Source organism: Equus asinus, chromosome 2, assembly GCF_041296235.1.
Source record: "Equus asinus isolate D_3611 breed Donkey chromosome 2, EquAss-T2T_v2, whole genome shotgun sequence".
Taxonomy (NCBI): domain Eukaryota; kingdom Metazoa; phylum Chordata; class Mammalia; order Perissodactyla; family Equidae; genus Equus; species Equus asinus.
In genome coordinates this window covers 41,375,273-41,399,821 of record NC_091791.1, presented here as the reverse complement: position 1 = coordinate 41,399,821, position 24,549 = coordinate 41,375,273, and the positions used below count along the sequence as shown (strand labels likewise).

Here is a 24,549-nt window from a genome sequence, read left to right as displayed (position 1 = left end):
GGCTGAGTCGTTTCTGCCTGTCACACTGAGTGTGGGTTGACCACATGACTGTTGAGGGCTTTGTGACTTTGTATAATTGGAGAGAAACAGCAGTAGCTTTCTTTGACCGTAATTAAGAGGCTGTTGCCCTTGTTTGTGTCATTTTTCAAACTGTGCTGTAGGTGTGAGTGACACGTGGCCTCAGCCAAGCACTACAGTGATATTTTCAGAGTTGCTGGGGGTCCTCAAGGACCTCACCCCAGGATTTCACTGCATGAGGATCTGACCTGTCGTTTTTTCTTTTTTCTAACTTGTTCCCCTTTTCTCAGTGACCCCAAGGAGTTGCACCAGCAGCGTTGGGAGCAGTTGTGTTTTTTGCCCCACAGCAACTTCTGTACCTCCGCTAATCTCTGCAGTTGCTACTTTTCTATGCAGAAAGGATCTAACCTGTTTCCACCCATGCTTTCAGGCAGGCCTGCAGTTTTGGGTTTTTTCCTCCGTGAGTGCCTGCCTCCTTTTTGTCCTAAAGGCTTCATGGAAGTTTTTCTATTGGTCCTCACTTCAAATAAAACTTGTATAATAGCCAACTCACAGCCACCACTTGTTGCCCCTCCCTCTTTCTCCCCAGAGGCTTGCTGGCTCCTAGTGACAATTAGCAGGACAAAAAAAGGGCAGGAAATGTGTAAGTCCTATGAAGACGTAAGTGGTGCTGAGGGAGCATGCCAAACTGTACGGGGCAGTGTGAGAGAATCCTGGAAAGGCATATGTAAATCATTGGGTCAGATAACAGCAGACTTACAAATATATCAACACTTATGTCAGCCACAAGATTTCTTTCCAACCCCTATTCCCTGCAAGAAGAAACATATCTTGGTTACTTGAGAACAGCAAGTTGGTTTTTGCTTTTTCCTCATCTTCCTATTACCTGACTTTTAGGTCTAGCACTGATCTTCAATAGACTTTCCCGATTGGTTATCAGAAATTAGATGGGCACCAGATCAATCAACTGTTCTCATGTCTAAAGCATTGATGGAACAATAGTGCAGGTTTTGCCTATGAAGTTGAATGATACAGGTTTCTATTATTCAGGCATATCCCCTAATATCCCCTTGCATAAATTATCAAGAATCGACTATAGCTATCGAAAGAGTAACCACTTATTTTTGTCTTCCCCCAGGATGCATTTAATTCTTTGGTCAATTTTAACTATTATTGGGCCACTCATCATACACATTCATCAAATGTGATATACAAGCAATTCACTAATATACACTCCAAAGGGCTGCCTAATTGTTTTGCTTATAGTTTTGTTGAAATTTTTACTAAAAACAAATGGGGCACTGGCTAGAGTTTGGACATTTTAGTTGGATACAGAAAAACCTAGACAAAATAAAAATAAGACTTTTCCATAGGGCTAGCAAAGAATGGTGGGTGCAAGGAAGTCTTGAACTCAGAAAGAAGCCTTTCAGAGGTGAGCCCTGGTAGGTTTTCAATGGCTTATCTTTTGTAATCGAGGTGCTTCCCCCCAGCCCCCAAGCCTATTACCCTTTTCACAGACCTTCTGATTTGGATTTATTGGAGGGAACACCTGTCTAAAGGAGTAAGAAATCTAAATTATAGAATGTTTTAAAAAGTAATACAGTTTTATCACCTTCAAATAAATAAGCAACAACTGATGGGCACAGCTCTTTTAATGTCATAATATATGTTTGTAATTGCTGGCATCACTAATACACACTTCATTTGGTAAAGTTCCTAAATATAGTTGGTTTGTTTCAGAAGCTTAAACCTGCTCTGCACCTATTTTACTAAAATCATGTAAGTGAAATTTCTTATAAAGTGTAATATATTACACAAACTTCCAGGTAAAGAAAAATCTTGATTTATGTTTATTGCATAAGCCTGCTTTCCATAAATAGCTCAGAGGTACAGTTCAGTTGAGCACAGGTTGTCATAATAATGGACTGCTTTCACGTAAAGAACTCCAATACTGATCTGGTATTTTAAACTAGTTAAGATTGCCCCTATAAATATATCTGCTAAGGAGAACCTAGTTATGGAAGAAATGAATTCCATCAACCACTAAAGAGGTTGTATTACCCCATCCTATTCTACGATCATAAAAAGAATTATATAAAGTACCAGGTCTTTGGATATTCAAGGTAAACCACCAAAGAAAAAGCTTACAGCTCCAACAGAGTGAAGGAAGTAAGTTTAATAAACAGAAACACCAGGTACATGAAAGTGTCTGTGACTTGTCTACCTCACAGCATGTCTCAGAATTTGTGCCTATTAAAACAAATCCATTTACCAAGGCTGACACAAATCAGACGCTAAGAAAGCCACCCAGTTTAGAATTCCTGATGATCAGGTCAGTATTGCGAAGGGCCCTATGTCTGTCAGTTTGGCCACTGTTGCCACAGTGTGCTGTTTAGTGAAAACTGGGATGGGAACTCAAAATGCATCTATTTCAGCATCTCCATTATTGTACAGATAAGGAAACGGAGGCCCATAAATGTGAGATTTGCCTAAGGACATAACCTACAGCCATTTCACTTACCAACTTCCATAGCATTTTCACAGGCTTCTTAGAACAATCCCAGAACGTACATGTTAAGATTCCTATTTACAGATAAGGGAACAGACGCCAACAGAAGTAAAGAGATTTGCCTAAGGCAACTTTGCTTCATATATACATATTATATTATATATATTATAAAAGTTCCACACGTGGGATTGAAACCTATAAAGTTGAAAATGACTTGTAATAAGCCTCTGCACAATTTCTTCTGCTAGAATGTACAAGGATGTGAAAGACCTTCACTCCCACAGTAACGAGAAACCTAGACAAAATAAAAAATAATACCTTTCTATGAGGCTGGCAAAGAATGGTGGATGCAAAAAATTCTTCATGAACTGACTTCTGGGGAGAAATAAGCCCTTCAGAGGTGAGCACAGAGCCTTGGGACTTGTTTATTCCAGGGGCAGACTCCTGATTCTGGATGTAGGGTATGGAAGAGCAGGCAGGCCTGCCTTAGATGGAGAGACTTTGCAGGGATGAGAATTCAGTCAACCCTCAGACAATGGTGACTGCAACCTGGAAACACATTCAAAACAAACTGCTAGACTAGACCATCCCCTTTCCCTGCATTCTGCAGAGAAAGTGGCAGAAGAGGAGCTGGGAGTCCTGTGCATTCTCTCAGTGACTGGAGGCCAGAACTCTGTCAGAACTGAATACAAGGAATCACAAACATCTGACCTGCAACCCAAACTCCTCCCAGGTCAAATACTGCTGAGATCAAAAGGCTGCTGCACAGGAGAGCAGGAGCTGGGCTAAGCCCTGTCAACACAATCTTATTAAAGCAACAGGCCATGGGGCCTGGCTGGTGGCATGGTGGTTGGCTTTGCATGCTCAGCTTTGGCAGCCTGGGGTTCATGGATTCAGATCGTGGGAGTGGACCTGCACACTGCTCATCAAGCCACGCTGTGGCGACATCCCACGTACAAAATAGAGGAAGATTGGCACAGATGTTAGCTCAGTGACAATCTTCCTCAAGCAAAAAGAGGAAGATTGGTAACTGACAACAGATGTTAGCTCGGGGCCAATCTTCCTCACCAAAAAAAACAAAAAAGCTACAGGCCAGACCCAACCTAACTAAACTCTAGGAGGAATGGGAATGATCACCCTTGGTCCTAACTGCCTGTAAGAGGAAAGGGCTTGCACTCCCAGAAAATAAAACAAAAATCAATGTTACACTTCAGTCTCCACTGTTTTTTCATACCCATTATCTGGAACAAAACAAATTACAAATTAAAAAGTGGTCACCTCGCTAAAGAGTTGGGCATGCCTGGAAGCACTCCATCATCAAGTGAAGTAGAGCTTATGGGATTGGACCAAGCAGTCCCTGAAGGCCTTGCACGCAAACTGTACTGTATGTTGCTCATACTTGTAGCGTGCCCACTTGAGTTATAACACTGCCTTCATTTAGCATTATGGCTTCACGTGACCAGCTGGTTGTCATTGTTTGTCCAGACACCTTCCTCACAAACTCAAGTTCCTGTGGATGAAATACTGCTCTCCTTTTGCATTTAGTCTTGACGAGTCAGTAAATGCAGATACTTGCTCTCAGACCATTTAAACCAAAGGAGTTCCTGGAGGGCCATTCTTTCAAAGCTGCAGACTGCCAGGGCTGATTTCTGACCTGGGTTTGCACGCTGATTTCCAGGACTTTGAATCTTGAATGTGGAAATTTAAAGATAAACAGTTGGAGTCTGTTTAATCCACTGGAGGAATAAAAGCAAGATTCTTAAGCAATTCCTACTAAAAAACCTTCTAGAGCTTTGAGTTTCTATCCTAAGGCCAGTTCTATGGCTTCCCTTTGATCTCATGAGCTCCCCATACACTTCAAATAACTTCTATATTATTGCTTAGGTCGGCTAGAGTGGGTTGCATGCAATAGAACCCTAACTGGCACTCTTTCTAAGACTATGACTACGGCCCAGTAGATACTGCTCACCTCCCTCAGACACGTCTGCAGAGGACTTTACTGGATGCAGTACCATCCCCTATTTGAGTATCTCTGCCATTCTTAGAAGTTCTGGAAGCTATGCATCTTCAGAACAGTGGGGCATATACCATTGTGTTCTGTTCTCAGTTCCAAGTTTTTCACGTCAGTAATTATTTCAATGTTTGGCTCTTGTTTTAAAACCGAGCTGTCATGAATCAAACCTGTATTCTTGACGCATTCCATACCAGCATTAACATTCACTGGCACTATATTTCAAAGCATAAAAGCTTACATCTAAAAGTGTTTTTAAGTCGATTGACAACTGCAAATATTAGACAATCACAAAAATGTACTTCCAGTTCAGTGTTTTAGTAATGAGACCCTTATGCACTGTTAGTATTAACCAGTGTTACTGAGGATGTTTTGTTGTTATTCACATTACTAACTGGTTTTTTAAGTTTGATTTCATTTGTATCTGGCATCTATGCTATACGTCTTCTCCTCAATGCAATTTCATGAACATGATGACTTGGACAGAATTTTCACCTATACTTGTAAAGAAAGCTTTAACTTGTGAGATGATTAGGGAACTCCATCTTTGATGACTAAATCTACAATAAATCTAATAATGAAGGCTCTCTAAAGATTTCTGTCACCTCTAAATGGAATGATTCTGACTTTAGTTGAGGCTTCCAATCGGTGCTGGGGTTTTAGTCATGCAGGATATATGCTCAGCATATCAGAATTCTATTCAATATTCTGACACTGACTTTATGAGAAGCTAAAAAGAGAATTATAAAAATATACATCATCCCATTTATTTTCTTTATCCAGAAGAAAGTTGTAACATTTGTCCACAAACAGCACAATTCTAGTAAATAAAAAATTCCTACCAAGGAGGGATGCTGCCATTTTTACACAGGTACTCAAAGCTTGAGACAGCCTCATCTAACACTGACTCTGTAAGTTATAGCTACTAACCGTTAGGTTATTATGGTCCATATAGAATATTTAGATTATCCCAACCCAGTTTTGATAAGATGGTGAGTTCTGGGTCACCCTGCAGGTTGGGGTTTGAATGAGATAGAAAGGAGAGAAATCGTAAAAGAGATACTGAATCGATTCAAATATTGAGCTACTAAGTTCTATTTATCTATTTATTTATTTGAGGAAGATTAGCCCTGAGCTAACTGCTGCCAATCCTCCTCTTTTTGCTGTGGAAGCCTGGCCCTGAGCTAACATCCATGCCCATCTTCCTCTATTTTATACGTGGGATGCCTGCCTCAGCATGGCTTTTGCCAAGCGGTGCCACGTCCGCACCCAGGATCTGAACTGGCGAACCCCGGCCCGCCGAGAAGCGGAACGTGCGAACTTAACCGCTACACCACAGGACCGGCCCCAACTAAGTTCTATTGAAAAAAGGGCCTGGTATAGTTTGAAACACATCAACTTATCAGAAGTTTCCCAATGATGAGGCTTTTAGAGAAACATCACACAGGTCATCATTTCAATCACAATCCCTAGAGTACAGGCCTAGGGATCATGGAAATGCTTTGAGTATAGAGAATGCTCAAAAATTGAGCCTGGTCAACAGCTACGTACATCAGTGTGAAAAAGTAATAAAATAACATGGTAGCTAATATTTCAGCAGTAATTGTGCCAGGCACTGTGCTGAGTGTCTTACATGCATCATTTCATTACACAACCCTCTAAGGTGGGTGCCACTGTCGCTCCATTTTATAAATGAGAAACTGAGGCTTAAAGAAGTTAAGTAACTAGTCCAAGGACACATGGTTAATTAATGGAGAGCCGGGATTTAAACTCAGGCAGTCTAACTCTAGATCCAGTACTCTTAACTTACCCACAGTGAAATACCTTAGAACCTAGAATCCAACATATGTCAAATGCATGGAACAGAAGAAGAATAGATTATCTAACACTAAATGCTCTTTAAAATCATATAATAGTTTCCTCAATTATTTTAAGGCATTAAGATGCCTAGATGAGTCATGATTGCTGGGATTAGTGTATTTCTCTAACTTCATTGATGATTAAAATCATGATAAATTTAATAACTTCTACTGTAAGATATTCTGAATTTAAGAGAAGATAACAAGAAAGGACATAAGGAGGAATATATCACCCCTTATTTTTGACCAATAAATCCTCAGATTAAAGTTAAAGGATTACTAAAATTCATACTAAAACAAAATAATGATTAGATACTAGAATGTATGCAAGAGTGAAAGCAGCATGGCAAGATAAAAAGAGTCTAAGTTTTAGAAACCAAAACAACCCCAGAAAACTTTACATAACTGAAAAGACCAAGGAGTAAGTAGAGAAAAATCAATAAAGAGGGACCTTTTTATTACATATTTATAAAATAATAGTATAATATAGTTATTAAAAATGGAGACGAAATTTTTTATTTTTGGTTATCTCATGTTTTGCATTCAATATTTCGATCTTCACAATTTTTCAAAACTTGCTTTTTGTTATCCAAAGTGTTCTCCTGCAACCTCTACCCCACCCACCACTCAAAGCACAACTGAATAAACTATCCAATAGGTTCTAGTGAAAGACTTATTATCAAAGAAATTAATCCAATAACTCATGAATAAAGACTGTTTTCAAAGAAATACAATTAAACAATATGAAGCATAATTTAATCTTTCTGATTATTCAGAAGGCACCTGAAGATCATATTGTGCCACTTTCCTCATGCTGTGTGTTTAAGTGCTTCTAACAGAATTCTGGTTAGTGAAATTTTGAACAAAAAAATGTTTCATATGCACTGCACATAGCATCAAATGACTACAGTTACAATATGGGAATTTTGATGTGTACATTTGCACTAACTAGGGCGTAATTTATAATATGCTAAGAAAACTGTAAAAATTAAAATTATAAAATGAGTATTTTTAGCACATTTAGTAATAGCTACTTGTTTTAAACTATCATTTCATTTTTAATGATGAAATTATATTTGACCATAATTAAAGAACATACAACTTTAAAATAACATTTAAAAAACCACAGTTACAACAGAACTATGTTACATTAAATGAAGAAAGGAAAGTCACACACATGTATTGAATGGCACCGAGGTTTTTCAAAGCCATTCTTTTGAAAGGCTTTCAATCCACCTTTACATATATCAATTTAACAAATGTCTCTACTCAGTGTGTTTGCATAAAGAGGTGAAATCACTGTTGATCACACAACTGCCTGACAACCATTCAATGCTGATCAGTGAACAAGTATTTTTATTTGATTATCCTGACAACTGTAATAATTGAGCCACATCTAAATATTCAGATGTGCCTGTCCAACTATTCAACTGCAGAGAAACGCTCAACTTAAAAAAAAGTGAAACAAGCAACAACTGGAAATGGCTGAATCACTGTACCTTTTAGACACAACCTTAAATCTCAGTTTTGCTATATATACTATGTGGTACTTTTGGATTCAGTAGTTGGGGTAAAAAAAAGTTTCTGTATTCAAACGTATCTACAGAATGTCAATATAAAATGTGTGAATATATACATTTAATACACACGCACACGCACACATATCTAGAAACCAGCACTTAACCACATCCCCATTTCTCACTAATGACTCAATGAATCATTTGTTACTTTCAGACCAGCTTAGATGCTATAAGGCTGCAACATATGGCTAAAGAGGTCAAACACAAGCACCCACATTCAAGCTGGATTAAATTGTTCCTCCTCATGATTTCTGACAAGTAGTAATACCGTTTATATAACAACTGTGTCTTAATAACTTAGAATTCAGAGTATAAAACCAGTGTCATAAACATTTAACTCTCACTGTTTACAGAACGCTCCTCCTTCCATTCTATTTCCAATAACGGTAAGAGAGCACACCAAACTAGGTCACATTGAACTGTACAAACCATCTGTACTCTTAATCCAAACAAACATGTGTTAACACATTCTGAAATGCTGCATCCTTTGATTTCTTCATCTTTTCTATTGCCCGATGCAGATCTTGTTGTTGCACAGGCCGAATTTCATCTTCATCATGGCTAAAATGCAAACAAAACCACCAAATATTCAAATAGCTTTAGAATACACATCCCTAAAATATTTTACTAAGATTAAAAATCTCTTTCCCATCCAAGACCCCAAAGACAACCAGAATTAAGAGCCTCATGTGAAGACTTTCAGGAATGATCTATGCATATACAAATCTTAAGAGCTTTTTAAAAAGCACTGACTGCTAAGAGGTACGAAGCTAAAATGGCTGGCTATCAACATTATACCTATGGCAACTAAAATCAAATACATCACATAAGAATATAAGTAAAGAATATTATCATAAGGTGAAAATGTTATATAAAGGAGTGTCAGTTTACCTAAATGGGAATATAATTCCAGTCAAAGACTCTAAAGTTATTTCCATGAAAACTGGAATTAAAAAGTAGCATTCCTAGGTATACCTTCATGTACATGTTTAGCTTCTGATGAACTGCAAATAAAATCCTTTGCTAGTATTAAAACACAACTAAGCTAAGTTCTCCCCAAGTCAATAATGAGAAAAACAAAATAGAGTATACCTCCTTTGCAATTTACAAACAGGGAAAAACATTCAGGGAAAAAGTTATGATAACCTAAGTCTATTAGTCAAATTTTTCATACTGAAATACAACATTTTCTGGACTTTGGGGACAGCAGAAAAACAGGACTTTCATTATTAAGGTAATTTATTTAAGAAAAATTTATTCATAGGTTGTTTTTTCCCTCCTCTGAATCTTACATAAAGAATAAAAACCTTTGGAGGGCAGATTCTTGGCTACAGAGATCAAAAGTATTCCCAACTTTAGTGCTAGAGTAGCTGGATCAATCTGGCAACAAATAAATCGAGTGACCCTCTCCATGAAGAGGCCCAAGGAGCACTCAAGACAGGTCCTGAACTAGTGCATACATGGCTACTAATTAACAGGGTAGCTTTCATGCAAACCTTCCTATACCAAAGGAAACTTTTAGGGAAGCTTGCTATGGCAATGCACTGTAACTAAACATATGAATAAAACAAGCAAACCCAGGTCACTTGGAGTGAAAGCCTCAGGGGGATGAGAAAGGGAGACTTAGAAACAAAGGGACAAGAGGTGGAAAACTCATTCAACAGAAGCCGTCAAAACTACACTGGTTTGCTGTGTCAGAAATTCTTCATTGGCAGGTCGGTATTTTCAACAGGGGTTTAGAAATGCAGTAGTACATGGGTTCAGGGCAAGTGGCCTTTTGGGAAACTTCCTTAAGGGACATGGTTCCTCAGAGCTGAGTTACTCCAGTTCACCAGTATCTTTGCTGGAATAAGGGTGGTCCAAAATTGGTTTTGCAAGCTCACGGTACTTTGAAACTGGTTTTACATGAACTTTTTATGCAGTGACAAATGGTTTCTTTGTTTAGTAAATACATTACTGTTAACAAATTGAAATTTAGTCCCCAGCAACGTCCTCCCATTTACGTGTGAAATTTCTGGAAGACCAGGTACTCATTTCCATAAGAAATGAAACTTAAGAATTTAATATACAAAAGCAATCCTAGGGTACTCGAGAACCCTGTTTTCCTAGCAGAGATGGGCAAGCCTAAGTTTCTGCCAGTTTCTGTGATCCAGCTCATGGACTTCTAGTAGAAATTCAGCTTTTATTTCTTCCTCTTCATTCCAGACCCTCCCCACAGTCCCCTAACCCTAATTCATTTTCAGAACTTCCTTTTAGAAAAAACGCAATAAATAAAGTTGAGGGGCAGGGTGTTAATTCCAATTTAACTTTCATTCCATAAGCAAAACTGGTATTGTAAAGCAAAATAAAAGAAACTAACCTAAAAGCTCTAAAAGGGTTTGACTAACATTAGAGATCAACTCTAAATACACATACCTTTCTTCTGATGTAGAATTAACATATTCCCTGACACAGAGGAGGGCAGCATCTCGACACATCTCTTTTAGGTCACTTCCTGAAAACCCATCAGTTTCCTGGGCAACTTCTAGCAGGTCCACATGCCTATCCACCTTAAACACATATAAAACAGGCTTAAAAAACAAATACAAAATATACTGCAGGGGCAGGCCCCATGGCCAAGTGGTTAAGTTCGTGTGCTCCGCTTCAGTGGCCCAGAGTTTTGCCGGTTTTGATCCTGGGCAAGGACCTAGCACCACTCATCAAGCCATGCTGAGGTGGTGCAAGTAGAAGGAACTACAACTAGAATATACAACTATGTTCTGGGGGGCTATTGGGGAAAGAAGAAAAAGAAAAAAAGACTGGCAACAGATGTTAGCTCAGGGCCAATCTTAAAAAAAAAAAAAAAAATGTACTACTGTTCAACGTTAATTTAAAAAATAAAATAAAATAAAATATACTGCAAATGGTATATCCAAACACTCTTTTTAAAAGATTTTATTTTTTCCTTTTTCTCCCCAAAGTCCCCCGGTACACAGTGGTATACTCTTCGTTGTGGGTCCTTCTAGTTATGGCATGTGGGACGCTGCCTCAGCGTGGTTTGATGAGCAGTGCCATGTCCGCGCCCAGGATTCGAACCAACGAAACACTGGGCCGCCTGCAGTGGAGCGCGCAAACTTAACCACTCGGCCACGGGGCCAGCCCCCAAACACTCTTTTTAAAATTAAAGAACATTAAGCATATTGAACTAGCAGGGGTGGAGAATCACTAAAAAGTATTTTCAGTTTCTGGGAGGGTTTTTTTTTTAGCCATAAAGCTTAAAATTTGAAATCTAATTTTCATTAATTGTCGTTATGACCAAAAGAGTTAAATAAGTTTCACTACATATCTCATGGAGTGAAGAGGAAGAAGAGGCATTTAAACACTGCTAGATTCACTTCAGTACCTCTTAGGAAGGTCCTCTTTTCTACAATATGCTCAATGTACTTGGCACATAGCCTACATCATTAAGTCCCAAATCTGTAACAGAAAACATATTCCGCTGAAATATTCTAACATTCAGTTAGCTGTAAAGTTTTGACATTTTACCATCTCAACACTAATTCAGCACCTATAGTCTTGCTCCCCAACCTAAGCTTAAATAGTCAAGCCAATTAAGTGATTGTCCTGGGCACATAACAAACTTGGGATAATATCATCATACTAAACTTACTGTAGATTAAGAGAAAATGAGTAAGAAAAAAAGGTACTTATAATAATTACCATCTATTAAATGATTCCTTTATGTCATTCACTGTGCTAAGCACCTTACATGTATTATTCTCATTTAATCTTGTCAGGTAAGTATTCTCATTTTCATTTTCAGATAATAGTGAGACCTGGAAAGGTTAAATAAATTGTCCAAGGTCACACCACTGCCAGAGCCAGGATTTGAATACAATGCAGTAGAGGTCCAGCTGTATTTTTCCCCCATATAGCTAAGCACTTGTTTTAACATTTACCTTACGCCATTGATTTAAAATACCAACTTTATTAGTTACTAAATTCCCATTTGTTTTTGTGGAAGTGTGGAAACCCAGTGTTTAAGTAAGAACAGCAACTCTGCACAAGGACAAAAAACTGGGAGGTGAGAAGACATGGGGTCTACTGTCAGCTTTGAAACTGGGACCTCACATGATAGTGTTCTCATTCCTAAATATGGGAGTTCAATAAAGAAAAATCATATTCTTCGATAAAAAGAGAAGTGAACCCATAAAGTAGGTGTGGAACAAGCAGCAATTATAAACAAATAAATAAACTGAAATAAGCTTTAATATGTAAGCAGTAAAATAATCATTTAATTTGGGGTAGAAAAACCATGTAAAGACTAGGCCGGTGAAAGACAAGATTAGACTGTATAAAAAACCAAAACGTAGTTATTTGAAATTTATAATAGTCACACTCTGTTGAAAGGGAAAATAAAACAGGCTGGGTGCGACATTTGAAAGGAAAACCCCCAAAAGTTGCAAGTAAAAGATTGAAAAAGGTACACAAGGCAAATATTAACCAAAAGAAAGTGAATGTAGCTTCTATTTACATCAGATCAACAGATTTTTAGTTGAAATGCATAACTTGGAATAGAAATCATTACATAATGATAAAAAATAATTCATCAGAAAAACCGAACAATTCTGCACTGGCATATCCCTAATAACACGGCCTCAAAATATAACAGAAAAAATTAACATAAATTCATAGAGAAATGGAGAAGTCCACAATAATGGGAGATTTTATTTACTTACTTTTTTTAAAGATTGGCACCTGAGCTAACAACTGTTACCAATCTTTTCTTTTTCTTTTTTGCCTTTTTATTCTTCTCCCCAAAGTCCCCCAAGTACATAGTTGTAGATTCTAGTTGTGAGTGCCTCTGGTTCTGCTATGTGCCTCACGCTGCCTCACTGTGGCCTGATGAGCAGTGCCATGTCCGCGCCCAGGATCTGAACCAGCGAAACCCTATGCCACTGAAGTGGAGCATGCAAACTTAACCACTCGGCCACGGGGCTGGCCCCTGGGAGATTTTAAACTTATGTCTCATATACTGATACATCAGAAAATAAGTTCCTACGGTTAGTTAAAGTTAGCACCTATGATCTAATTAATAATGTACACACATAAAACTTAACTAACTGCTTATAGGAATTTTGTATAATTTGAATATTAGTCCTTTGTTGGTTACAGGGTTGCAAATGTTTTCCCAGTGGCTTGTTCTTTCACTTTGTTCATGTTATCTTGCCATACTTCTAGAAGCCTTAAGGCTGATTATAGTCAGACTTTTCTTTCCTTTGTACTTTATTTTTTGTGTCTGAGAAACTCTTCTTACACATGTACATAAAAAATCAAACACATACAAGGATCCAATTTTCCTACTGTTTGTAATAATGAAAGAGTAAAAATAACCTACACCTACACGTGTATTATGTTTCTATCCACATGTATTCATGGAACTGATCACACTACCAACTTCAGGACAGCAGGCTACCAATGATGGTAACCAGGGGGGAGATACGAAGACAAATATATTAAGATCATCTCTTAAATCTGGGTGGTGGATATAAGGTTATTTGTGTATATGTTTCAAATATTTCATAAATTTAAAAAGTTACTTAAAAAGACCTTCCAAATTCTACTTGGAGATTTAAAAATCACTTCTCCTCCCTAAAATAACCAACACCTCCACCCTATCCTGTGACCACTCCTTTGTTGGGCTACACCATGTTCTAACCACTCACAAATCTTGTGCATGACAGGTGATAAAATTCCAAAGATGAATAAAACAAGTATGAGAAAAGGAGAAAAAGGAGAAGATTCCAGTCACTAGGGGAGCAAGATTACCTCACACCATAATAGTTGCACACCATAACGGTTAAGAGAAAGGCTCCATCACTACTTTGCTATGTGAGCTCGGACAACTTAGTACATAACTTCTCCGGGCTTCAGTTTCCTCAACTGTAAAAGAATACTAACATGTACTCTTTAGATGAACTGATGATTAAATAAAATAATGTATATCTCACCACAATGCTTGGGACATAGCAAGCACTCTAAAAGTAGCCCTTTTTATACGATAATAGCTATTAGATAAACCATGAAGTAATGAGAATTATTTTCATTAGGCAACTTGCAACTTAAAAAAGGTTTTGAGTATTGGGAGCAATACTGCACTAAATTAAGAGACACAAAATAGCTTGTTGAAAGAAGAACATTTACTTGTGTGCAGTTATTTTATGTACACTCTGTACTTGCACGGTACTCTAAGTATTTTCATGTATCATTTAATTTACATTCTCAAAATGATTCTATGAGATTGTTGACATTATCTCCAATTTCCAAGTGAGAAAGAACAGGAATACAGATGCTAAACAGTATTCGCCCAAGGTCATACAGCAGGGAATGGTCAAGCCAGAATGGGGAACCCTCAGGTCTGTCTCCAAAGGCCATACTTATTAACCATTCCTGCTATGTTACAGAAAATCCATAAACTGAAGTTAGTTTGTATAGGGAAAAAATCCTATTTCCTTACTGCAGTGTCAAACATAATGCTTGTATGAGGTATAAATTTTTTTAGTTCTAATTCTTTTTATACTTGAAACTTTAAGCCAAAACCCCTATACTGTCTTCTATGAGCGAGCTGCGTAAAGGACCTATCAATAAAGAATTGTGAAAGACTGGAAAACAGTATCATTTCAAAAGCTTTATTCTTTTCTTCAGAGAAGAAAGACTCATAAAATATAAAAGCCTGGTAGTCTATTTGCATCAAAAACCCTAATTCTGATCAGCAATATATAAGCATGACGGTGCTCAATTCATTAAATTAATGTGTGGTGCTACTGACTCAAGGCATCTTTTAACCAAATTACATTAATTTCTTTCAGATTCTATTGAAGTAACAATATGTCTTGCGCGTACAAATACCAGCTAGTGGGAAATCAGCCGTTCCCATGTCAGCAATTACCCAGAGAGCATTCATATTTTGCATCATAAAACTGATTAGAGACTAATCCTTTGTGCTTTCATGAACAAGAAACAGAATGCTAAAAATTCCCTGTACCCATGACAAATGTAATTCTCAAAGAATTTCCAAAAATACTACTGTTTAAAAAAGCAGAATACTGACACCAAAGTTTAAACTAGACATAATGAGTAGTTTCTTAAGTTTAAATGTGAAAACTTAAGATAGCCATACTTTACACAGGCTACTATGAGACAGAGCTTAAATCTCATCATTTATATTCATCATCTGTATGTAAATCATCTAGATCTACATTAGACCACATATGTGTGGTTCAAAAATGTTAACTTCCAGTCATGTAATACCATCCTTCATTAAAAGTTTTTTAATTAAATAAATGTACTAGTTAACTTGTCTCTGCAAAACCGTCATCAACTACCTTCTAATAATTCCCAGCCTCATCATAGCCACCCTAATTCAAAAGAACTTGTGACATTATTTTATCCACTTTGTTTTCTTCTCTGAACTGTACACTAATGCCTATCTTTGTTAAAGGTTTACCAATTAAAGGTGGAGTTTTTTGTGTTAGAAAATATAACAATGTTTTTTAAGTGTGTTTTATGTAAACAGTACTATAAATCATATCTTTTTGAAAGCAGTTAACAAATATTCAATTAAAAGGCCAAAAATAATTTGTTGCTTTCTCACTCATCTAAGACAGGAGTTCCTTGCCTAGAATACATGGAGGGTTTTAGGAATTTCTCTGAAATTATACAAAACATTTCATGTATATATACAGTTTTTAGAGGAAGGACTACACAGCTTTTATCTCTTCATTAAAGGGCTCTATGATCCCCAAAATGGTTAGTAGCCAATGATCAATCTCTGTAATTTGCCAGGTTCTTTAAACTTCTGCAAAATAGCATATATGTTATATTGATATTTTTTAAAGAAATACATGAACAGAACACTACTGAAAGATACAAGAGAAGACCTGAACAACCAGAAAGACATAAATGCTTTTGGGTAGAAAGATTCAACATCAAAAAGATCTTAATTCTCCTGAATTATGATCCACCAAAAACACTAGTGTTTGTTTTTTCTTGAATAAAACAAGTTAATTCTAAAATTCATACAGAAAAATGAGCAAAAATAACCAAGAAACTTTGGGTTGGGGACAACAAGGAGTGCCTAGCCCTACTTGCTATTAAAACTTATAAAGCCTCAATAATCAAAATAGTGTGGTACTGGTGCATAAAGACATAAAAGACCAATCACCTGAATTCAAAGTCCAGAAACAGCCCGTACATATAAGAATTGAGTATACAATAAAGGTGGCATCACTAATGAGAAAAACGACTATTCAACAATTGGTATTGGGAAAACTAGGTATCCATCTGGAAAATCAAAAGCAAAGTTTCATTTATATTTCACACGAGTATCTGGATATATACCAAATATAGCAAAGATTTAAATGTATAACATAAAACCATAAAGGACATCCAGATAGTATGTATCTCCTAATGGAAGAATATAATTTTACTTAAGTAGTAGTCCTGTTTCCCCTCCCTGACAACCTGAATTTGAATCTCATCCAATCTCTTGATCCAACCACCAATTTTAGAGGAACAATTTAAGTGCAATGAGCAAAATTCAGACTATAGAAAAATCTGGACAAATTCAATCTGGTTTTTTCAACAAATAAATTGAAAGGGAGTGGGAGGAAGGAAGAGAGAGAGATAAAGGAAGAATCTATAGCTTGTAGATTAAAAGAGATTTTAAAACTATCAAATAATTGCAAATTATGAACTCTATATGGATCTCAAGTCAAATACTTGGTTAAAAAAAGACATTTAGGAGTCAACTGGAAATTTGAACAGACTAGATATTCAATGATAATAATGAAATATTGTCAATTTTTTGTTAGGTATAATAATGGTAATGAGGTTAGGTTAAAAAAAGAAAAGAATTCTGTCTTTTAGAGATAAAACTAAAATATTTACAGATGAGATATGATAGGAAAACACGGGAGGTGGTGAAGCAGATAGAGTATAGATGGAGCAGAATTAGCCATGGGATTGATGGTGATGCAGAGGAGGAGCAAAATCATTGAATTACAAGTATCCCTCACCATGGGAATCCATTTGGTTTCTCAGTCTGGAGAGCAAGCTCAAATAGTGAGTTTAGGTATGAAGTTTAGGAAAGTGATGAATACCATGTTATTAAAATATACTTGGTTATAGAGTTTTGGGAAAAAGAACAGCCAAGAGTTGCAAAATTCCTTTACAAATGTGGAAGTGGAAAAGCCTTGTTAAACTTAGATTCAAAACCCAGAAGCTATAAAGAAAAAAAAAACACCCTCGTAAAATCAAAAGCCAAACTCGGAAAAATATTTTCAAATTGTATAGACAAAGGGCAAATCTCCCTAATACATCAGAGTTCCTAAAAATGTGTAAGAAAAAGAACATTGCATTAGAAAAATGGGCAAAGATTATGAACAGTTACTTCACAGAAAAAAATTCAAGTTCTTAAGCATACAATGATCACTTCATCCCTAAAGAATGCAAATTAAAACTACAATGAGATACCACTTTCTACCCATCATGTTGACAAGGCTATAGGGAAAGAGGCACACTAATACTGCTGGTATAAGAGTAAACTGACACAATTTGGCAATAGCTACCAAAATGATAAATATCTAGCAATCCCTCTTCTGCAAAATTCACCCTACTAATATTCCTGCACAAGTGTGAAATGACATATGTACAAGGTTATTCAATGCAGCATTTTATAATAGTGAAAGACTGGAATCAACCCAGATGTCCTTCAATATGGGACTGACTAAATAAATTAGGGTATATCCACACAAAGGAATCTTATGCATTGTAAAAAAAAAAAAAAAAAAAAAAGGAGAGAGAAGAGAATAAGGAAACTATAAGCTAATATGGAAAGATCTCAAAGATAAGTGAAAACAGCAATGCACCAACACCGTACACAGTTTAATATGATTTATGTAGAAAAGGGGAGATGAATAACAGTGTATTTTAATTTGCTTGTATTGGCGTAACACCATCCGAAAGGAGACAGAAGAAATATAGGGGAAGAAGTGAGACTCTTTCCTGCATACTATTTAATATATATTTTTAAATTTTTGAAATGACTATATTACATATTTTTAAAAACTTAAACACAAAAGCTATTTAAGATTTTGATTGCCATACTTTTTAAAATCTAAATTCCATCTTCAAAAAATAGTGCAATTAAATAAAAACCAGGGCCCGTCCCGTGGCTGAGTGGTTAAGTTCACGTGCTCCACTGGGGTAGCCCAGGGTTTTGCTGGTTCAGATCCTGGGCGAGGACATGGCACTGCTCATCAGGCCATGCTGAGGTGGCGTCCCACATGCCACAACTAGAAGGAGCCACAACTAAAATAAACAACTATGTTTTGGGGGGACTTGGGAAGAAAAAGCAGAAAAGAAGATTGGCAACAGTTGTTAGCCCAGGTGCCAATCTTAAAACAAAATAAAAAAATAAAACCCAAAAAACCCCCACAACCTCCGTACAAAAATAAGCATATCTTACATAACTGGAAAACAGTCTGAAAAATATTAAAGAAGATTTTACTGTGATGATATAAAAACACATGGCTTTTTAAACAGCAGATTATCTTTAATTAGTTCAAATACACCACAGTTATTGAGTTACATGAGCAGCCAAGAGTTTTACAATAATTTACGTCAAATTCAAAGCTACATTATTCTCAGGTTCCTTTTTCATGTCTCTCTAAAATGATTTTATGAACATAAACATCACATTTATAGGACAGGGAAAAACTGCATTTTTCTACTTACATTTTCATTTTTCAAGATGAGTTTCAGGATTGCTTCTCTTTGTTTTAGAGCCTAAAAAAGGATAATTTCCAGTTAGCATTTTTTAAAAAACAAGTTCAACTAGTTTTCCTAATATTTCTTCCTTCCCTCTTAGCTACCTGACAATACTTACAGGAAATGAAACTCTGACAGAGGTCATGGAAACTATTGGCTAAAGTATGGTCTAGATTCTAGACTCTACAGTAATCATTTGTGGCTGTCCTACTGAACGATCTTATTCTGAATCCCCAGTGCCTAGCGGAATGTCTGGGAAATAACACGCCCTTAAATGTTTCTTGAGTGAGTAAATGAATACTTGTGACTACCAGGGTCTTTCATCTGCAGCTCTGCAAATCTCCTTTTCTTCATTTAGGAAACTTCTAAAAACTCACCACTGCCATAAAATTTTACCAGTAAGTGGAAGAGATGGCCACGATACCCCTTCAGTTCCTCCATTTCAACATGTAACTTCCATGTTCACTAATTTACATTAGTGAACTTTAATTTAGCCCTGATAATATATTTGTTTATATGCTTGTATGGTCTTCCCCCCAGTGATGCCTTATTATTACACCAGAGAATAGAAACTTGTATAGAATCCCTTACATATACAGTAAATATAAATGCTTTTAAAAATTATTGTGGCTGAACGCATCTCTTTTCCCACAACTATTGAAAAAACAGAGCTGGTTACAATGAGTATCAAATCAAATGACCTGAAAAACAAAACCAAACCCCGCTGTTTCTGTAATTCAAGTGTGTTACGTATGAAGGTTAATTTGGTATGTTATGTGATCACCAATAACTACTTTTTGTTAATAAAATCTATCTTGGAGAGACATTTTAAGGTAAGGTTAATCATAGACTTTGACGTCATAGTTATGCAACAAGAAAAATAATAGCCCAGTATGTGTGCGTGTGTATTTATATTTGCTCAAAACAGAATGAAAAGGGGATAAAAATCTCAGTTTCACATTAACAGTATACAAATTTATAACAAATTTGATAAAATCTGTTACAACCCATTTTGATAACTCACACAATTAACATATTAAACTCACAACTTTAGTAAAGGCTACTTTCCATGCTGTTGTATCCTATGTTCTATTCCACTGTACATCAAAAATCTGTTTCCTATTGGACTACAGGCAGAGATTCTATCAAGGTAATCTCCACCTTCAGAACCACTGAGGTAAATTAATTTTAAAAACAAATGTTCAGATGTCTTGCTAACAAAACGGAAATTCTTATGCAAAGCATACAAAGTTCATCTAAACCTGGCAGCAGTCCACCTTCCACGCCTCGTCTCCATCTATTTTCCAGGTGCCCTAACTGAACTACCCCCAGAAATCAGAAATAAATGTGTGCTTCCACATCTTTGTTCACTCTGGCAGGAAAACTCTTCCTTGTCTCATTTGACTATCAGATTCCCACCATCCTTCAAGGCCTACCTGGATTCTATAAATTTCACTAACTCCTCAGATAGAACTATTAGTTTTCATTATCACCTCAGGTTCTCACAATTCTTTAAAAATGCCCTTGTAAAGTACATTTTACATTATTTATTTATGTGTCTGGCCTCCCAGCAACATAATTCTTTGAGGACAGGGGCCACGTCCCATTCACCAGAGCCTAGCGTGTGTCTGACACATATTAATGCTTACTAAATATTAGTCATACTAAATAAATTTTACACACTCTTACATCAAGTTAAAAAATTTCCCCATTGATTTATCAGGTAAATTTTCTAAGAGAGTGGTTAAGCATGTGCATCCCCTCAGATGAACCAGACGTTGTAGCTGTAGCAAACAGGTAATCAGAGTAATTTTATAGAGGCCACACTCATCAATTTTAGAAAACCAGGTTTACTGCCACAAACTAATCTGATAAATTGTAGAATATAAAATGGGACAAATGATTTTTAGCCAGAGATTATAAATGGCATGATCATATTTTTATTTCAAAATTTAAAAGGCATGACACTAAAAGTTCCTCTACATGGCTATACATGTAACATGCTGATTGTATGGAGCATACCTTCTACTACCAACCATGTTTTATTTCCCTTTCTTCTCCAATCTAAAGGCAGACAAAATTCAAGATTTAAGGGTTTTGTGCAAAAGTTATAGAGTATTAATAAGTTATAATCATCTACTTGAGGATTTTTCTTAAGTAATAAAAAAGACTGTTAGAAAAAAATAGTACTTGTTTAATATCACTCTCTCATTCGAGTTCTTAAAGTGTAATCTCTTAGCTACTGGTTAACCATTAATTCTGTCAGAGGAAAACACTGATTACAACCATCAATAATTAATCAAATAAATCCCAGTTGTTCTTCCTGTCAGGCCTTTTGAACGCAACAATTCTTTAACCTCAATCTCCCTAATTTTGTCCTATGCTAAACCAGAGCTATAATTTAGATTTTCTTATGTGGCTTCCATAGATAACTTGCTACATTCTAAAGAAAAGCACTAAAGTGGCTAGGCAAACGAGGTAATCATATACTTTGAAGAGAAGCAAACAGTATTGATCTTAGAAAAAAAAGAAATTAAAAAAGTGAGGAAGAGAGTGGAAAGGATAAAGAAACAATCATGGAGATTCTTGCTCTATTCCTTCTCTACTTGTCATAATTAAGTTCTGTTAAAAAAATCATTCTCTTCTTAAAATCATAGGTAAAGACTTGTAAAAAAGTGAATATTTAACTTTATAATAACATTCAAAAACACCTACAGGCTGGTTGATATGAAATCTCGTAGGCATTCTTCTCATTATAGCTGAGTCAAGATCCTGAGGACGATTAGTAGCTCCCATCACTATAACCTAAATATACAAAGAAAATACAAGGCATTAAATCTACCAATAATACTCCTTTTAGGTTGCTATTACTAAGGCTTAGAAGGTATAAAAAAGCAATGGCATTTAAATCTTCTATAAGAAATCTGATTTTAATCCAGTATCACTCAAATATTTATAGATACAAATTGAAGTTAATCGTAAATAGATGAAATGACAGCAAAGCTGGTAAAACTGAAGCATTGCAATGGTTAGTAACTAAAATAATTATTATTCAGTTACTGAAGAATTATAAAAAATTTTAAAACTACTATATTTTGCAAAATACAGTTGTTTAATTGGCTACATGGTCATTTATGTTACAGCTTGGGAATATATATGACGGGAATCTTCAAGTCCTTTAATAATAATAGTAAGGAAACACTTCCCTTAAGGCTGAAGATTCTGGTACTAGTAATAGATATAACGTATTTTTTCCTCTAGATTTCCCATCAGCATCCCATGACACTATCAGCACTGTGGGTGATAGCTTCTCAATGCTAATAAAAACTTAAGCAATCCAACTCTAAACAAGAGCAAGAGAACAAAAACAAACAGCAAAATGCTGGGTAGAATTAAAAAAGAAAGGGTTGGCCCCATAGCCGAGTGGTTAAGTTTGCATCCTCCACTGCAGCAGCCCAGGGTTTCGCCGGTTCAGATCCTGGGCAGGGACATGGCACTGCTTGTCAGGCCACGTTGAGGTAGCATCCCAAATGCCACAACTAGAAGGACCTGCAACTAAGATATACAACTATGTACTGGGGAGATTTGGGGAGATAAAGCAGGGAAAAAAAAAAAGAAGAAGAAGATTGGCAACAGTTGTTAGCTCAGGTGCTAATCTTTAAAAAAAAAATGCTGGTGGCCCTGCCAATTTCTGGGTCTATGTTACTTATTTATAAAGGACGCAGAGATGAAAAATCAACATGAACAAAGACAAAGATAAACAAAACAAGTTAATTTCTGAAGGGCTTCAATGTTACCATTACTGTAATAATAATGCTACCCATAATGAAACGTATCAGTATTCTATGGAAACTTTTATTTCTTTAACATTATTTTATTTCAGCCTAAGAAGTCTCAGATCTTTGAAATAATCTAAAATCTAACTCCAGAACATTTTGAAAGATCCACTCAATCTTATATTCTGCTTCTACTCTTTATATTCAACAGCCAAATTACTTTCGATTAACTGTGAGAGGTTGCCACCTAGAGGAAACAAATATAAATACAAATATAAATTTGAGAAATGTTAGTTCCACAAGATAATGCAATTTTTTATTTGGGTTAAGTGGTCCTAAAATCAAAATATTAAATGCTCTTACCTGTTTTTTTTTCTACTTTCTACAACTCTACAAAATTAATAAGAAGGAAAAATTTCTACCAAATGTAAAACAAAGTCTTAAAAGTGATCAAATGAATTGTGTAAGACAAAGGATGAGTATAAGTATATTTTGAGACAGAGTATATTAACTGTTAAAAGAGAGATTCTAAGCGACATGAAGCTTGCTGAAGACTGACCATATTAGGTTGCAGAGAATCACAAAAGGCATTGTAGTTGAGGCAATACCTGAAAAAACTTGAAAAATAGGCTGCATTTTGAGAAACATTCTAGGTAAACAAACAGCCTAAAACAAAACAAACAAAATACAAAAACCCAGTATGGAAGATGGAATGCTAAAAATTAGGATCAAGGAATCCAAATACAAATGCGTACAGGATAATAACAGATATTCCTGATGAAAAAGCAAGAGTGATTGAAATCACTTACAGTTTCACTTAAAGAAGCAAATGTTAAGGAGTGATTTAAGGTAAAAACAGATAACTTTATACATACATTAATTCTATTTAATGCAAATGAGCTAAAATTCAAAATGGGAAGAAACAATAATTTTTTAGTACTTAAGCAGCAAAATTAATGCACCTTTTAAGTATTAGTTAAGACTTTAAAATTTTTAAAACAAAATATGAGGAAACTATCATGTTACATTTTAAATAATCAGATCTAATTTTAGGCCTCATAACTTGAACTATGTCAATGAATAGCCTAAAAACAGTGTTAGCTTTTATGTCTCACGCCTTCATCTCAAGGTGAAGAATATGGATTTCCAGCAATGGTAATGGGTTTAATTGGGCCATTCAACTATTTCTGTTTCCTTTGTAGCTGTATCATACACACAAGAAAGCTAGCCCGGATACTGGGCTTCATCCCTCGACATAGAAGAGACAACTTTAGAGAAAAGCTAACTGGTTCGTATGAAAGAAGAATATATCTAAAACTTTTATTCAAATTAGTAATATCCATTGTAACCCCCTCAACACAAAAAAACGTTAAAACAATTGTTAATGGAGTTTACTAAAAAAGCAACACCTTTATTTGCTCCCTCAAATAAAAACTTGTCATAATGAAAATTGTAAATACTATAAGTCTAATAAGGAACTATGGTTCTGAAAACTGAGTTTTAAACCATGCTGTATCAGAGCTATGCTGTGGGGCTCTGGATGAAGAGGCTCTGGAGTATACTTCACCCAATTGTCTCTCTTTGGCTTTAAACAGGTGAATGTTATACTCTAACAGGATGTAATATAATATTAAACTATTTTCTCTTACATGGGCTAACTATTCAATTGTCTAAGTGCTTTAAAATATTATTGCTTAGGACAAGAATTAGCTTTTGGAAAGCTGTAAACTACTTCCATTGAATAGATTTATCAGAACCAATTATTAATAAAAATTGTTTCTATTAATGTCACCTAAATTCATCTATGTTGTGCTTTTTTCTCTAATCATCCAACAAACACTAAAGGCAACTTTCCCTTACGATGAAATTATACTTTCATAAAGGGGATGTAGAAGGACATGGCTTAATTTTCTTCTTGAGAATGAAGCAGTTCAGACTTTTGGTTTACAGTAATGTGGTGGACATAGATGATACTTAAACCCTCTGG

General features: G+C 35.9%; 1 protein-coding gene across 2 annotated transcripts in view; it reads right to left on the bottom strand.

Annotated features, from left to right (window-relative positions):
- Positions 1-7,138: 7,138 nt before the first annotated feature.
- Positions 7,139-24,549, bottom strand: part of ATAD1 (ATPase family AAA domain containing 1) — a 55,943-nt gene continuing 38,532 nt past the window's right edge. For both annotated transcript variants that reach the window (XM_014864356.3, XM_044754882.2), the window contains 4 exons: positions 21,502-21,591; positions 18,754-18,804; positions 10,393-10,526; positions 7,139-8,538 (listed from right to left, as the gene is read on the bottom strand). In XM_014864356.3, coding sequence (XP_014719842.1) covers positions 8,418-8,538; positions 10,393-10,526; positions 18,754-18,804; positions 21,502-21,591 — 396 coding nt within the window. In that variant the 3' untranslated portion in view covers positions 7,139-8,417. The remainder of the gene's footprint in view (positions 8,539-10,392; positions 10,527-18,753; positions 18,805-21,501; positions 21,592-24,549) is intronic.